This window comes from Spea bombifrons, chromosome 1 (genome assembly GCF_027358695.1).
Source record: "Spea bombifrons isolate aSpeBom1 chromosome 1, aSpeBom1.2.pri, whole genome shotgun sequence".
NCBI lineage: Eukaryota > Metazoa > Chordata > Amphibia > Anura > Pelobatidae > Spea > Spea bombifrons.
The window spans coordinates 152,297,881-152,316,134 of record NC_071087.1 but is presented as its reverse complement, the minus strand read 5'-3'; the positions used below and the strand labels follow the sequence as shown (position 1 = coordinate 152,316,134).

At 38.9% G+C, this 18,254-nt stretch overlaps 1 protein-coding gene across 1 annotated transcript; it reads left to right on the top strand.

Annotated features, from left to right (window-relative positions):
• Window positions 1-767: 767 nt before the first annotated feature.
• PTGER4 (prostaglandin E receptor 4) lies at window positions 768-14,513 on the top strand. Its single transcript, XM_053448100.1, has 2 exons — window positions 768-2,049; window positions 11,884-14,513. The coding sequence occupies exons 1-2, from the start codon at window positions 1,216-1,218 to the stop codon at window positions 12,478-12,480; spliced, it is 1,431 nt and encodes a 476-aa protein (XP_053304075.1). The 5' UTR covers window positions 768-1,215; the 3' UTR covers window positions 12,481-14,513.
• The last annotated feature ends 3,741 nt before the right edge of the window (window positions 14,514-18,254 follow it).

The following is an 18,254-nucleotide window of genomic DNA, read 5'->3' as shown; positions in this document are numbered from 1 at the left end:
GGGTCCTGCTCTTGGGAGCTGACAATCTACTGGATGGTCGTCACAACTCACATCACTCACAGTCATCACTCTGCAAACTATTCCTACAACCTTCAGCCAGCGCTCTGAGCTAAGGCTATATCAGTGCCACCTTCCTAACTAAACATTCTTAGTGACTTACTACTTGCTGGCTAAAAGATGATGGGAATGAATAAGAATCTCTCTGTAGCATATATATATATATATATACGCTGTCGTGGACTGCAACTCCCATCACAATACGAAAGCCAGGATAGTGCAGCATAGTTCCCGAATTGGTGAAGCTGGTGGGACCATTTAAATATATGGATGAGCGTCACAGCTCTCATCATGCTCATCCATATACTTAGGTTATGGATGATGAGAGTTGTAGTCCACTGCAGCTGGTATTATTAACCAGCAGTGGTAAAATCCGTGCTGCAGAAAGATTCAGGAAGGAGCGGGTAACGGGCGCAGGTCCCCAAAGCACTAGCGGGCTTCCTAAATAAGAGAAACGCGAACCCACAAAGTTTTTGGGGCTCCGGCGCCCGCACTGGCTTCACCGGTGTGAGATCAGCTCATCCCCGTCTCTGCCGGGCAGCATCCCGGTCACCGGGAGCGGACAGCAGCGCAGCGAGAACAGCGAGTCCTCGCTCCCTGCATCGCTGACATCAGCGCAGCCAATCACACGAGCCAAGGGGCGGAGAGCAGCGAAACCCCGCCCTCTGAGAAACTTACAACAGAGGAAACTTGAGCAGAAGTCTTGTAGTGTCTGCTACAGCAGGGGAGTGGATGGGTCCCAATGACAGTCAGGAGGGAGACGACTCCGAGGTGATACAATGAAAACCTATAAGGTGGACTTCATGCTCAGCAGATCTGCACAGCTAAGGCATGGTGGCACCTAAACCTGCTTGATGACCCCCATCTCCAACCTACTTTTATCTCAAGGAAGTGAAGTGTGTGACCTTTGGACCTGACACCTGGCACTGGGACTCACCTGGCTCTGAGTAAAGAAATGACTATAATTACTTGATCACTCAGATCTCTTTCTTGGACGAAGAAGAAACAAGAATAAAAAAAGTTAATGACTGCCTGATCCTAGAGATTTATTAGATCCTCCGCCTATAGTAAATCAATTAAAGGTGACCAGGGACAGAGAAGACCTCATCTAGCTGTTGGACCTGGGATTATGCTCCATATCTGGATGTGAGTTTAGAAATGGCTACTTTGGAAAGTTATAACTTGTCCCTTGAATACAACATGTCTTCTGCACCTAATGTGAGCAGCAGTATTGGGGCAGTTGGTAAGCCCCCCACCATCCCAGCCGTCATGTTTATCTTTGGTGTGGTGGGTAACCTGATTGCCATCATAGTCCTCTGCAAATCGCGCAAGGAGCAGAAAGAGACCACCTTCTACACGCTGGTCTGTGGACTGGCTCTCACTGACTTGCTCGGGACTTGCCTGGTCAGTCCTGTGACCATCGCCACCTATGTCCAGAATAAATGGCCAGGTGGGCATCAGCTGTGCGAGTACAGCTCCTTCATCCTCCTCTTCTTTGGACTGTCCGGTCTCAGCATCATATGTGCCATGTCCATCGAGCGGTACCTGGCTATCAATCATGCCTATTTCTATAACCACTATGTGGACAAGAAGTTGGCCGGTCTCACCCTCTTCGCCATCTACGTGTCCAACGTTCTGTTCTGCGCTCTGCCCAGCATGGGTTTGGGGAAGACCACCATGCAGTACCCCATGACCTGGTGCTTCATAGACTGGAGGACCAACGTGTCCACCCATGCCGCTTACTCGTACATGTATGCGGGCTTCAGCTCCTTCCTGATCCTGGCCACGGTGCTGTGCAATGTGCTGGTGTGCGTGGCTCTGATCCGCATGCACCGGCAGTTTGTCCGCAGGACCTCGCTGGGCACCGATGCCCGGCTCTCGGACTTCAGGAGGCGCAGGAGCTTTAGGAGAATGGCCGGGGCAGAGATCCAGATGGTCATCCTGCTGATCGCTACCTCCGTGGTGGTGGTGATCTGCTCCATCCCCCTCGTGGTGAGTCCCTTCTACCCCAGCCTTCCCTCCCCAGCTCTATTCATTTCATTTGTCCCATTAAAAGCTGATTATTGAAGGGCAAAGCACAGACACATTGCACTGTGGTGCACACATGGTTAAAATCAAATGGCTTTATGTTTTTTTTTAATATATACATCTCTACTATACCTGTAGAAGTTGCCAACCCCCACTGAAGGTGTGTAAAGATCAAATAAGTAGGGGCTTGGCATGTCTAGCTAGATACCCCAGAAAATGCAGTGGTTATTAAGGATAAAAGTGTTTCTCTCTGTTCTTGGCCATGACTCCCATCACCCCCAGCCATCACCTCTTTGCTTAACACGGCTTAGTTGTAATATTGGAAGCTATAGTCAGCTTGTGATGAATGCCTCTGCTTATGGAAATATTAACTTGGTCTCAACAAGTGCAAATGGACAGAACAATTGGAATCTGAGAAGCATGTGCATTTTGAGGACCATCTGTAAAGAGTGTAAGCTCCTCAGGGGAGAGAGTGGCATTTTATTAGTATTATCTTTATATAGGGCACAAGATTCCGCAGCACTGCACATCATTGTCATTAAAGTGGAAGTGCTGAGACCTCAGAGATTTAAACACATTGCAAACTATGTGTATTTGTTAAGTTTGGCATGCAAAGGGTATAATACCACCCTTTAGCTGCCACTTTGGCAGGTTGAGACACAAAGGGCCACTAGAACCGGTCAGGCCCTTGGAGACAACACTGATATGCTTGTGGAAGCGAAAACCAGGATCTGGGCTGATAAAAGTCCACTTACTGAGTGGCGTGGAAGTATTCAGTAGTCCGTGTCATATGTGTGACCGCTCGCTGAGTCTATTTATTTTTATAGTGCCCAAGAGTATATATTCTTTAATTGTGACTAATACAGATGCCAGGGTATTGTGGGCTGTGTTACTGCTACCATAAAACATTTAATAAGGCAGAAAGCAGAACATTCCTGGTTAACCCAGACTCCAGCCTGATGTCTAAATAACTCATTTTCAAGATATTTTGTCATTATTTTCATAATGAATAATCACTTTCACTTCCAGGACTTACTCACCAAAGCAGCAAATCTGGACTATAGTAGCTGTTTAAGCTATATAAAGTTTTTTATTAGTATATAATAATATAAAAATAATTATATATATATATATATATATATATATATATATATATAATATTATTCTGCCTTAACTTTATTCTAAAAATGACAAACTTTTGGGTTCAGTGCTTTATCCGGCAAAGGGATTTGTTTGTTGAAAAACAAAAAATAACAATTTTGAAACAAGCAATATTTTCTTCTTTTTTTTTTTGATACAATGATCCTCTTAAGAAAGTCCACGGAGGCATGAGGGCAAACAGTAGCTTGTTGTGTAAGTGTGATAATGTACTTACATTCCCAGTTCTGCCAGTTCGACAAGATAATGTGCAATACACTCCACCTTCATTATACAAATCAGTAAAGGTGTGAATGATCTCAGATAGGTTCAAATTGCTGCGGCATTTGACTATTTATTTATTCTGTACCTGTCTCTGCCAAAGGAACCAGAAATGTAAGAATAAGAAATCACTAATGGCTAATAAATGGCTGACCTCTATCAGAATTTTAACTACAACTTAATAGATATTATCATTAAACTAAATAATAATAGATTTAACCTTTTTCTGTGAAAGAAACCTGTGCATCCCAGGCAAGCAAAGAGTTTTTAGCGCTTTTCAGACATTGACGGGGTTAAGGGACATCCACATCTCGTGTAATGCAATAAGCGACCTCTGCCACTAGAAGCCAAACAGACAAAATATCACATCACTCTCAGCCAAGGTTATAATAAGGTGCTGCGCAATAGCTACTGTGTGCTGCTAAGGGCCAGCAGAGCATGATGAGAGTTAGAAAGCAGTGTGCCTTGCCTGCCACTGCCTGCTTCACTCCGAAGACAACAAATTGCTGCTGTCTGCAGACGTCTTAATCAATAATGGATATTTTGATGTCAGGCAAATAGCATTTGAGATAAAATATGTCAAAAAAATTGGATTTTTTTAAATCTATTTTACTCGCCGCCTGCCCGGCATAATTCCCCTAGTGATACCAAGTGGTACCAAAAATGAATCACTCTTGACATTCTGGTGATCAAGTTCCTCCAGTGGGTTTTCCAGTGGAAGAGGGTGGGAAGCCTCAGTATATCTGGCATAGAAATGGGGAGATTCCAAACTTTTCTGGATGAAGCAAACTTTCATGGCATTTCACTGCTAAACTTATATAGTTGCACTCAAACACATTATGGTTCTATCAGCGTCCAGTGGCAGCTACTAAGTGTCCTATAGGTTGAGAGCTTTCTATAATGATATCTAAAGAGTTTAACAAACTGCTCAATGGTTTTGCAAATTGTGAAATGTTTGAGAGGCAAATAATGCATGGGATATCAGGCAGCTTGGTTATCTAAATCAAACATTTACATTTGATGTTTACCATTAACCAGCTGCTTAAGTTTAATGTCCTACTGGAGATAGGCGAGGTCTATGTATGGGCTGCATACTTGGCGGCTGATTATTACTTATTAAAAATCGTTTTTGGCACTTTGGGCTGCTGCAGGAACTTAGCATTGACTCATCACTACCAATTCTACAGTTATACTGAGACACTTAACATTTTAAGGATGAATCACAAAATATTTCATTGCTATCACAACCTTAGTAGGTAGAAACCTCAGTGTCACGGGGTTATCTTGTTTGAAACCACTAATGGTACAAACAAAAGCAAGAAGAGCCTAATGACAGTTAGTAATAAAAAGAAAACATAGAAAGCGTCAGTGTATATAAAAGCATGTCTTAGTTTGAGACTAAAGTCCTTGATGTTGTGTGACTAGATGTTTGACCGAACTTCCAGCTTCTTCTGGACCACCATGCATATTGAACACAGTAGTGCTGGAATAGAATCCTTTCCATAGTTCCTGCTGTTCAACCTTATCTGGTTTCACGGACGGAAGTAGCTTCCTTAGAGCAGAGACACTACCCTAGAGAGTCCTCCACCCAGGGTTGTCCCCATGAGGGTGCTGCACCCAAGACCTATGAACTCTTGCAACTTGGCAGGCTGTAATGAGAAGTCGGAAAAAAGTTTATTACAGCACAAGGATCTAATGATGACTGCCTCAGCCAAGCCGCTGTTTAGTCTACACCAAAACTATTTGAACAACCCCCCACCACCACCACTTTTTATTGAGTTAAGGTGTTATTCTTCTCCATGTAGTGATTCCAAAACACAATGTATCTAATTAAAATTGTGATTGCACAGTAATAGAATATGGCAGAGAAGCAATTTCTGCTCAGGGCGGTGCCCTTAATTGCAATGTCCTAATGCATATTATGTTCTAATAACGCTTGGAAGCTGTCTATGTGCTCAGTTAACCCTTTTGTATGACATAGTCAACAATAACTTTACTGACCTGATAACCTGGTCCATTAGTAATTGTTGGAAATTTGACCCTACAAATTAAAATGAATTGTATTCGCAAATAGTTAAAAAATACCGTGTTATTGCTCTGTTGCGTTATTAAAATGTCCAACCCCGGATGCAAGTTCACAACAATTAATTTTGTGTACTCAGCTTATAATGCATTGATTGATCATTGACTTTGCTAGCGCTGACAAATATTAACTCAGTCTAATGATAAGAATGTCCTAAATTGATAGTCGCGTTTTGCTTTGTTGTCTGAGATACATGATTAATACAAGGCTAATACATGTTTTAGCAGTATTGTTTTCATGCCCCTTATGTTTTTGGTTGATAATTTGTTATTTGTCATTTTGAGAAATATAATCTACCATCTGCATCACTTTGGTTTGATAGTAACTGCTTCACTCTTACCTAGCAGACTCTTACCTACTAGTAGCTGCAGATCACAGCACAACTCTGGACAGTAAGACGGTTGAAAGGGTTTGGTCATTCATTGACCACAAGTTCTGTAACAAAAAACTCTGCAAAAAATTAAATAAATGAAAATAAAGATTTATCATTGGTCTAATCAGGCTGATCACTTGATTCCATTTAAAGACAAGTTTGGTAGCATAACATCTGAAAAAAAGCACTGAACCTGGGAACACAGACATTACACACACTTTCTTCTACCAAGTAGTAGTGCTGATGTTCACCTTGGCCATGCCATGTTGATGACCCATTCAATTTTGGTGACAAAGGTTGGAGTTAAAGCACAGCAGCGTCTTATCTCTGTATCCAAGCTAGAGGTTCTCATGTGCTCTTCACTATAGGTCGGACCTCAGTGCACATGGTACATCACTGAGAAAATCGAAAACCAAAACCGAGTCGATACTCAACAGTGGACAAAAATCTGATGACCTTATTCTCTTCTAAGAAATCATCACTGTTTTCTACATTCTGTTTGGTTGCATAGCACCATGTAAATCTAAAATGCAGTTGGTCTTAAAACCGTATAGCGTCGCATCTCTGAAACCCCTGAAATTCCAAAGTAGATTCTATAGGTTAGCTAGTCATGTTTTAGAGAAAAAATGCATGATATGAATTATTAATGAGAATCACCGATTTTGTTCAATATGTTTTTTTAGAACTCGCCCATTAAAACAATTATGTAGAAAGCTACCTAAAATGCAGTTGAACTAATATCGTTGTGTTTGTGTCTACTGTGCTGTTATTTGAACATTGCAACCCGTGAGAGGGAGAAAGGTTTTTTTAATCTATCCAAGTCTTTAACAACCACTTAAGCAAAGTGTGTTTTATAAACCAAGAATACATCACGTTAACGTCTAACGCTGCTAAAACTTTACAAGTCAAAGTTGTACCTTGATTTGTTAATAAAGCACGGCGTACTATTTAGTCTGTGTAATAGCAGATGGCTTCTCTTACACAAATAGTGAGCAGGTTTTTCTTTCTAATTCTTTTTTTCTGTATAGAAAGATTAATTTAATTTATCCCATGTATCGTTACATGAATTCCAAGATTTCACGTGGTCGGGTGACATGCCAGACAGATGTGCTTAGAACTTGGGCATGCATGCCAACCAGACCTGAATATAGGCTGAAAATGCCCAAATCATGCCAAAACAACCATCCTGGTGCGCAGATGATTAAATCTGATTGAACTCCCAATTGGGCTCCTTGAGAATGAAGGAGAGAATGAGGAACGCAGGTTCCTCACAAAGTTTTATAGCTGTAAAGAATTTCCTCTTAAACAAATTTGTGGTTACAAATATTGCTTGCGCATAACTATTATTTTATTGCATGGGTAGAATACGGGCCCCTGATAACTCTTATTGCGTACGGCTCCTAATAACCTTGAGGCGCCCCTGTGCAGAACATGCTAATGGGTCTTGGATGATGGCTCCACAGATCAGTTGCTCATGAGCGTGTAAGTCAATTCCTTTAGCTCTGAAGCCGTCTGCTGCAGTATATGCCAGCAAAGCTAATACATAACTGAAAAGTTAGATTGAGACACTAGAATTTAAGTCTGAGAAGGCATAGTCATGCCAACAGTAGAGACAGAAGACACGTAATTATCAACAATACAAACAACCGGAGATAATCCAGAGTACTGCATTCTTGTTGACATGGGACATCTCTCCATTCCAGTCCCCAGACTAGATTTACAGAAGCATACACTGATCGCTTAGTGATACAGGCAACAAAGTTAGTTGCTTAATTATATGTTGATCAGATATGTGCTAAAATATGGGTGGATTTGTGGCCTCGAGGACTTCTCGCTTTCAGATTTCTGCTTTAAGAAGCAAAGTTACGCAACTTTTTTTTTTAAAAGGTCTCTTCTGCCTAACATGATGGAACTAGAAAGATTTATCGTGTCAAATGTACACTGGAAATAACGAAATAACTTTGATGCATTTGAAATTATTATTTAATTATACGTCAAGTACGGGCCTGTGAATATTATGCATGTATCAGCCCACTCGCTATATGGAACGCAGATAATTTATTAAAAATTACACATGAGAAATAATACTCATTTTAACCCTTTCACAGTCAAAGTTACGGCTCTGATCCTTTTTTTTAAAAAAAAATGTAAAAACTCTTCCATGTAGACTATAGGCCTGGGTAGTGAGTTCCCAATATATATAATGATAAAGACGAAAACTAAATTGGGGCCATTTACTTCCTTCATTAAGAACATCTTCTGGAAATGAATCCTCTACATCTGGGAGTATAATTTAATTTTTTTATCATGTGTCTGTGAGTCTAATTCCTGTAGCTGTGTTTTTTTCTTTCTTTCGGATTTTCTATCGTTGCCACAGATTTTGACCTGAGATAAAATAATTGTTAATCCCGGGGAAATACACTAATGCCGGGTTGTAACTTTTTCTTAAAATAGCCATTAACATTTCATACATTGGTCATTATCCTGGTTAATCAATCCCCTTCGGCTAAGAAATGGTGATAAAGCCTTTTTATCACCGATCTCCGACATGTTGCCCCCTAAGGACTCGGTTTTCCCGTCTCTTTCATGAAGATGCAAAACAGTTCCATGACTTTTAACGGGATCAACAGGGGTCATTAGATTAGCCCTTCATGACAGACTTATCAGCAAACAACAGTTTACTTTGAAATGTGATCTTGTAATATATACGAGTGACCTTAAATAAAGCGGTAGATGTCGCTCATTTGTGGAGGTCACAGAATCTCCACATGTACAATGACCAGTGATTATAGATCAATAAAATGAGTTTTAAAATTGGTTTTCGACCAGATTTCATCTGCAGTTGTTCTCTCAGGTAGTAATAAATCACTTTTTTAAATATTAGTAAAATAAAACCAGCCATTTACACGTTAGCTACAAAAATCTTAATGGTTGCTAATTAGAGGAAAGTTATTTGACAGGAAAAGAAAGATTTTTATTTGGCCTAACATTATGTATAGATTGCTGGTCCCTTTCCTAGCGCTGGATGCAGTGACTGGAACAAGATGGCTGCTGCCGTCACCTTTGATTTACATTTATGTAAACATTGTTAATTATTAATACATTATTATTGTCATTAATAAAGACATTAAGCTAAACTACATTCTGTGAGTTTCCTCACTGAAAGTGACTTGTTGTTATTTTACATGGGTGCCAACAGTATTGGAAATTTAATCTCATAATTTAACAAATTAGAGCGTAAAACACATGGATTAGGTGCCGGTGTTGAAAGACAGGTTTAAATTAATCCTCACAGTGGCCGTTTCCTTTGATTTGCAGGAAGTGCCATCTGCTGGTCATAAAAGCACTAGAAATGATTTGGTTATTTACAGCATTTTTACGAGATGTTGAAACGTGCATCTCGTTTTTAGGCATTGCATGAGAAGTACCGGCTGCCAGCGGGACTCCTTTTCGGTGCGGTTCCCATTACTGAGCTGCGAGCCTTCTGTCCCTCTCTCTGGATTGTTTACAGTAGTAGTCAAATAACGATTATATATGGTTTTCCATGGGAATAAGATACATATGTTTTTGTTTAAAATATAGTATTCCACTTATGGTCGAGTTAAAATCCCGCAGTATTTTTTTTTTTGAATTTCAATATTTGAAAAAAGATTATATTGCCCAATCTGACATTGGCATTAATGAAAATAACTGTTTTTGTTTCTTATAACTGTGTTGTAGTCAAAAATAAAGTGCACTGGTATATGTTATTAGATTTTCTACTGAGAGGGTGATAATCTGAAGTGGCTCATACAACGAGGGACCTTAGACATGCATGGGATGGGCATAAAGCTATCCTGAATCTAAGGACTGATTAAGGTCTGGGTCTCTACATCAGGAAAAATGGCCAGACTAGACGGGCCGAATGGTTCTTATCTGCTGTCAAAGTCACTGCTTACAAGAAATGTCGGGTAGTAAGATAATGGCAGTGCTCCTGCCTCTCCCCTAAATTTGAAATTGCTCATGAAAGCTCATGAGGTCTTCTTCTGCACCATGTAAAATTGGAGGGCCCCACTACCATATGTTAACTTTAGAAAGACTTCCTACGCTCATGAACGTAAGAAAACCCAGCCAAGGGAGAAGTTACTGCCTTTTTAAAGGACATAGTTGTGTTAATGTGATAACACACCAGTACTTGACATTGCCTCGTGGTTAAATTGTACTGGCAGCAAACGCAGACAAACGGTGGCAATCTTGTTCACAATTACGTGACTCTACGGCTCTTGTAAATTCAATATATGTGATTACTACAAAAACCCCCAAAGATAAAGAGATGTTTGTTACAAATATATGAAATCACAGAAGCATGGACGCTGTACGCCAGATTGCCCCTGGATAGGTGATCTGTTTTCTATCATTCTAATATCTATTAGCAAGAGCCACGGCTGTTTCTAGACATTAGTCCCCATTGGTTGAAAATGGCCAGATATTAAAGGATCCATCATAAAATGTCTTAATGAGCTTTGCCAGAGGTTTGGCACAAAAAAAAGAACATATGCTGAAAGAGTGCTGTAATGAAAAAAATATAATAAGGTCACCTCTCCACAACTGTATCCATTTTATTCACCGGCCTAAGTGTAGTGATAGCTAGCGAGTCACATGTGATCGAGCTGAATTACAACCAAAGAGTTAAAACTCTTTACTTTAAATGACAAGTCAGGCTAAGCCACACAGTTGATTCAAGCCTTCAATGGCTTACCCAGCACAAAAAAAAACCCCAAAAAACTACTGGTGCCTTCTATAAAACTCTGTGATTGTGCCTAATTTGTATTCTTTATCTTGTACATCTCCTCAGTGTCCCAGTTTTGTTTTTGTTTTTTTTGGAGGGGGGTCTCTGAGATCCAAATGTTTGTGAGCTTAGTTAGGGTATCCCAATATTCTAATTGATTTGGTCAAATAACAAGCTATAGGTCATGAAATCAAGTATTGGAAAGCCCCTGTGTCACATGCCATTAAAGAAAGATGTCCCCATTATGACCATAACAGATGCCAAAGGGCCATGGTTTGACAATTAAGACCCAAGAAACGCTTTTGGAAAGGAAATGGAGCATTCAAGGTTTGATCTGCTGGGAATTGTTTGATTGTTCTTTTGACTGGACATCAGACCGGTTTGAGACCATGGCACATATGGCAATTATTAAACTTACTCGCAACAATGTTTTAATTGCAAGAAGTGTTTTGTCCAACAAGTTTCAACACGCAGTATTTGGAAAGAATTAAACTTACCTCGAATACGCCAACAACTTGCCATGCCAAGAATGTTATGTGTAAAATGAGATGTGACGTCTCTGGAAAACTGGTCTCGCCGGATTAATTACTGTTGCTTCCTTTTTTCCAAGTGGGACACAAATAAAAAAGTAAATTTTTATGTATGGCTAAAATTAACTGAAAGGGTATATTAGAAAAAGGAGTGACACGTTTTCCTTATTTTTATCTTGGTCATCTATAAAACTTTTACTTTGGTGCCAGAATCACTGCAATGTGCTCACATACTTGGGGGTTTTTCTTTAAGAGAAGAAGAGATTTTAGGCAATCGGGGGGTTCTTTCTCGTGCAGAACACACAACAGTTGGTTATGAATATCAACATTGTGACTTTCAACACAACCATAAAATGACTTGATCTATTTACTTTGTAGGAATGCGTTACATAAACGAGTTATAAGTATATATGTCTAGAGGTGGCTATACATTATCTTAAAGATAAGAACGTTTCACTCCCAAAGAACAAATATGAAAACCTATTTTATTTTTAATTGCTGTGGAAAATTCCTTCCCATTACTGGCGCTTTCAAAGTTTTTTTTGAAGTTGATGTCTGCCGTTTTATTCAGTTTGTTTTAAAGATAAACTTACTCGTGCTAAATATATCCTATTTTCATTTGCAGGTACGTGTTTTTGTGAACCAGCTCTATCAGCCTGAATTAGTCAGGGATGTCTCAAGTAACCTGGATCTGAAGGCAATTCGAATAGCTTCTGTGAACCCAATATTGGACCCTTGGATTTATATCCTCCTGAGGAAGACCGTCCTTAGCAAACTAATAGAAAAAATAAAGTGCCTGTTCTGTCGGATTGGAGGGGGCCGGAGACCACATTCTGCAGGGAGCTTCAATTGCACTGATGGTAGAAGGGTCTCGTCAGCCCTCTCAAGCCATTCTCCGTCATTTGTTTCCCGGGAGCTTCGAGAAGTTAGTTCAACATCCCAGACTTTACTTTATCCTTTGGAACTCAGCGATGGTAGTTTCAAAGGCAGCACCATTTTGCCAGGGGCCACCATGGCCATCAACACACATGGAACCTCAAGCAGGACGTTACATGGGTCAGACCAGTCTGTTTCTTCTCAGGGACCAGACTCCGAGCAAGTGTTGATTACAGACGAGACTCAGGTGACACAGACAACTCCAAATGGAACTTCACCCAAAGGGAATCCACTCCATGTCACATTTCCAGATGAACCATTGAATTTGTCAGAAAAATGTATATAGAGGTTTATGGTACAGACCTGTAAGGACTTTTTGGTAAGCTGCCGTTAGCTTGTTGAGCTAACTTGGAGCTCCATTCTCATGACAAGACCATTATTGGAGTCTTTTCATGTGGCACATGCTCTAGGTGTCTGGTCATGAGATGGCAAATCATTTTTCAGATGATTGAACAATATTGAGTAAACCAGAGATGTTTATCATAGTTTAAGTATGCAGAATACCGGCTACCTACTTTTTCTGGCATACACTATTGGCACTTTTTGTTGTGTGAATATGGCACCTTTTCATGAAAGGATCTTATTTTTCTGTAAAGGGGGCAAACGATTGATTGTTATATGACCCTTAATTTGCTACTTTAACTTTGCAACTTTCAGGGGCAAATTAAATTTGCCTGATATATGATGTCAATTTCTGGCTAAGCTTTAAAAATGTGAATTTTTATGGTTGAATATTGGTGTGTATAAAGAATGTACATTTATTTATTGTCTTCTCTGTGAGAAGGATTTTAGATCAAGTTATCTAGTTATGGATTAAAATACAATTTACTTATCCTGCGTTTCTCAAGAAAATGAGGGGTATTATTAATGTTCTACTACAGTTTTGCACTAAAACCAATCTATATATATATATATATATATATATATATATATATATATATATATATATATATATATATATACTGTATGTGTATATATATGCAGATGTAGATTTCCAAGCACCAATGCTGTAATATAACATAGATAATTCCTCAATGCCGCAATCTGCACAATGATACAGATATTCGGATGGGCATTGTTGTTGAATGTAAACGCTTACTGCCGGCAATTACACTTAAAAAAAAAAAAGATACAGTGTATTTTTTAATGTTTTAGAAGACAACAAAATGTGGATCGCCATCTATTATAGAACCCATATTAGCATATTCGTTATTTTCCAAATTTGCCGTAAAAGCTTTGATTATAACAGTTTTTTTGCCGAAATATCTGGGCAGTGCCTTAAAGTCAGAGGCAGGAAAGTTTTTTCCTAAGCTTTTTTCCCCGCCAGTCTTTTTGATCCTTCACAGCCCTTGGCGTGCCTACTAGTTGCACATGGAAGAAGAAAGTTTAACTCCGGTGGAGCAAATAATCTCTTGTACCCAAATAGAACCAATAGTCTCAAACAGGGTTGATTATGATAGAAGTCATAATCCATGAACAGGTGAAGCATATGACTGGTGTCTAGCACTTTAAGTATATAAAAAAGGAAACAATGAAATACAAAAATAAAATAGGTGGAATCTTTTTAGAAGCCACACTATGTATCAAACAGGTGGCACCCAATTTAATATACATTGGGCATTAAGCATGCTGGCACTACCAACACCTCCAAAAAGTTAAACAATATTAAATGAAAGAATGTATATGAAGGGCTTCAGGGAGTGAGTCAAAATGGTAGGCCCCTAATCCTGGTTGGAACTACCAGTTGGACACAGCATTTAATGCAAGTACCTATTTTGCCATATGGGGATCCAGCCGTGCAAAAAATAATCTATTGTGGGTTGGAATTTTGGAAAACAATTGGTTAAATCATACATGTTTTAGGTATTGGCCGAAATTGTGTGTTTTTTTTCAAAAGTCAAAGTTCCTTTTAAATGTTATTGCTGTTCTTAATATAGCTTGATAATGTCACATCACATTGTAGCATGTTCATGTATAGAGTAGGTTAAAATGCTAGTGACGTTTCATTTTCTTAGAACTTTTTTGACAAATAGACTAAAAAAAACCCAAAAGACTTCCAACTGCTTTCCACAAGGGTTAAATGTAGTGCTTGAAACGCTAGAAACTCTTCCATTCTTCAAACCAACCAATGCGAAATAGAATTGATTCCATCTGGGCAGTATTTTGTTAAATCATTGACTGAAACTTTAAAGAGAAACTAAAAGTTAAATCTGCTATTTGCACAATGCCACTGGCTCGGAATGTACGTATTACATGGCCAAAAATCAATTCCTTAAATTTTATGTAGTAATAATAATGAACAATAGAAATATTTATTTATTTTAAATAAGGAAAAAAAAGCAAATTGTCCCTACTGCGGCCGAGACAATCTTTCGGTGTCATGCCGGCATAGCTAACGGTCTAACTTTTGTTGTTGTGCTTATGTTAAAAGAAAAAAACTTTGTGTAGCATTTACAGAAGGTGACTCCGTGTTATAGTATGATATAGCGTTCAGTACCGCTGGGTGGCTGATTCACTAATTTTATATCCTAGACTAGTGCTGTCCAGATTTTTAATGTTGAGGATCGTATCATTCAGAGACCTGTGGGGTTTACAAACAGGCTGAGGGATAAAGAAAAATATCTAAGGGCATAGTTGGACAGTGCTGGACAGGTGGATAACCTGTTGTCTTTTAGCTACTGATCAATATCTTCTACGATTTACAGACAGCCATTAAATGTGGAGGTGCAAGCTGGAGAGCATGGGTCACCTTTATCAATAGTCATATCGGTCTAAGAGAAGGTGAAGTAGCGAAATGAGACAATTAGTACTGATCCAGCACAGAAGAAGAGTCACATAAGCTTTACCCGTCTCAGATGTTGCTTCAACCAGCTATCACATACCAGTAGCTCGTTGCTTTTGTGGCAGCTACATGTTAAGACATTTTAAAAAGTTATTAAAAGCACATTCTGTGTAGGAATAACAGATGATAAGTTCAACCTTGCATGATGCATTCTTCAAAAAATATTTTCTATTAGCTGTTTCTATGTTTCTTAGCATATTGGAGGTGCAGGTTGATTTATCATGCTCCTGATCTTTAAAGACGGGCCAGGTAACCCACTTGAATAGCTGAGCTCTATGGGCATTGTACTATGACAACATCATCAAGGTCACAGCTGATGGAAAACCCAGTTCCTTTTCAGGACCACCTGACATGGGTTGCATTTAAAGTGGATCCCTGTCTTATCCCTGTTGTCTTAGCCTGTAACCCAGCTAGAGATCCACTTGTGTCCTTCAGCTTGCTTTAGACTTGCTTTACAGCTCATGAGACATCAGTGGTCAAGTGGGCAACCTGTGGTCAAGTGGTGAACCTGAGTTATAGCCTTGAGCGTCAGTATATCTGCTGTGTCAGGATCACTACCCAAACCTGCTTTAAAGGAACCAGTGAAAGCAGTTGGTCTTACGGGTTTCTCACACTTTAGAATATGATGTCATCCATCGGTCACTTTCTTGGGGCAGCTTAGTTGCAAAGCTATTTGTGTTTATTGATCATACACTTTGTGAATCCTGTATAGCTATTTAAAGGGGTTTCTTTACCAAGCCATGAATTAAGCATGTTGTGTTGCTTTTTGTGGTCCATGTGAATTCCTTTGTTATAATTACATTCTGAGTCTGTATAAGTGCAAAAGTCGTATTGGCCAAAATATTTTTTGTGGGTGGAGAGTGGGGACAAATCACAATAAAATTGCATTGTTAAGCTAATTTGTTTGTGTGTTGCCTTTGTTTTCCTTAGTATTCAGGACGCCTCAACTAACTATCCCTAACAAAGACAGTCTTTATTACCAGGGAGTCGCAAATGAATCATTAAATGTTTATCAATAATATATGTTGTTACATGGGGCAGGTAAGTGGAAGTCATTGGTCAGACAATCACAGGAAAATAAAGACAAATAAAAAATATATCTAGACACACTGAAATTAGTGAGTTTTAAGTAATAAATAAAAATATAAAAAAAAAACACAGGAGACAGCGCTTAATAGGAGACAAAATGTACAAGTTTAATAATATCAATAAAATATATATATATCACCAATATATATAAAATATACAAAAATACAGACAATATCAGAAACAATACTAACAAAAATAAAAATAGAACAGTAAAGAAATAAACTATTAAGATAAAACAGATATAGCTCAGAAAATTAAACATAACTTTTCACCCATTAATGTGCTAGCCATGTGCTGGTACTTTAAGGTCTATTCTAACTAATTTCAAGGAATTTAATCTAACGAGGGGACCTCTAAAAGTTTATGCGACTCCGTTTCTTACTCAATGAGAGGTGGTCGACTAAACAATCACAAATACTTTAAACAAAAACCTCCAGGGAAAAATAAAAGGAACAATTTTTTAAAAGCCTTTGGAGCAATTTGGAGTTTTATTGGGTTTTTTGTTTGTTTGTTTGTTTTTTTTTACCAAGGAATGCAGTGAACAGAAATAAAACGAGTAAAAAGAAGAAGATTGTGTATTGATTAGATTGATCGGTTGTGTAACACAAGCGCATGCAGACGGTGCCATAAAAATAAGCTGATACAGACAAGCAGACAAGAATCTAGAACCTAAAATCTAACTAGTCTACATTTTTCACTGAGTGTTTTGCATCGGGAGGTAATTATTTAGAAACTGAAGAAGAGACCAATACAGTTTTAGTGCTTGAATTTAATCTTACAAATTACTGTGCCGTCCCTTTGTGAAAGAGGAGACTGAAAAACTGGTTCGACCAGCCACTTGTAACATACCCTGCAGTGAAACTCAAGCAGAAGGAACATCGAAATGACTACATTACACCGATCTGTGTGTGGGATCACTTTTTTCTGGAGGGTTTTAATCATTTTTAATAATATGGACAAATGTGAATGGCTGTGTTGTTTAGTTTATGAAAGTCCTTAGAGAAAGAATGAACGCATTAACACATCCCTAATAATAATTATGTTTTTGACTAAATGTTAGAAACAGAAATATATTATGGGTCAGAGTCTTTGGAAACACTCACATAGAATGCACGTTTGGGTACAACCAGAGGCGGATCACTCACAAATCAATCCAAGCACTGGCCCAGGGCCCAAGGACTATGGAGAGGCCTTGCTGTGCCTATATATTTTGTTAATGGTTGCTTGGGGGTAAGTACCGCTATTGACACAGACTCCAACCCCATAGAACTCTGAGTAAACCCTAGAAAGAGATTCCCATTTCTCCAGAATAACACATTAGCTCAGGTACAAAGACCACCACGGTACGTATGAAAAATGTCATCATTTGATGTACTGGCTTATTAATCAATTTCACCGACCAAGGTCAGAAACGTACCCCCTGTCAATGACAAACAACCATGACAAGTTAATTTGTCCTTTGGAGAAGATAAAAAGTAATCTCATGGGTATAACAATCGAAACACAACGCAGTAACCAAGGACAACTTTAACAACAGATGAAACAAGGTAGCAATTACACAAAAAGCTAGAAAAGAGGATATTATGATTAAATCCCTTCTTCCAGAAACCTCTGACCTTTACGACTGTACCCTTGGGGCACGGAGATTCATTATTTTATTGGAGGCTCCTGTGTCCTGTCTGATATTAATTGAAGATCAGGATAGTTTGTAGTCATTACGGTCCGGCGATAAGAATCACGAGTCTATTCAATCTTCAAACATCTACTTGGGAAATCTGGAAACATTCACATTTCACACCAACCCGGTAACTTTAGCTTAGCGTTAGCACACTGGGTGATAGTAATTATTAAACATTATAAAGACAATAAATATAACTTATGACATAGATGATAAACAGATAGATACGCACTTGCATATTTTCAAAACAACCAAAGTACATATAAGCAACTTATAGTACTTGGTCAATATGTCATTGTTAACATGATGATGATTCCCCCCACAATCCCACCATTCTTGCTAGGCTAGACTGCAAGCTCACGGGAAGGGTCCTCAACTCATCTTAGTAAATGAAGAAGGATAATTCCAACAATGGATTTACATTAGGAGGTTAGTAAAACGAACCTATTTG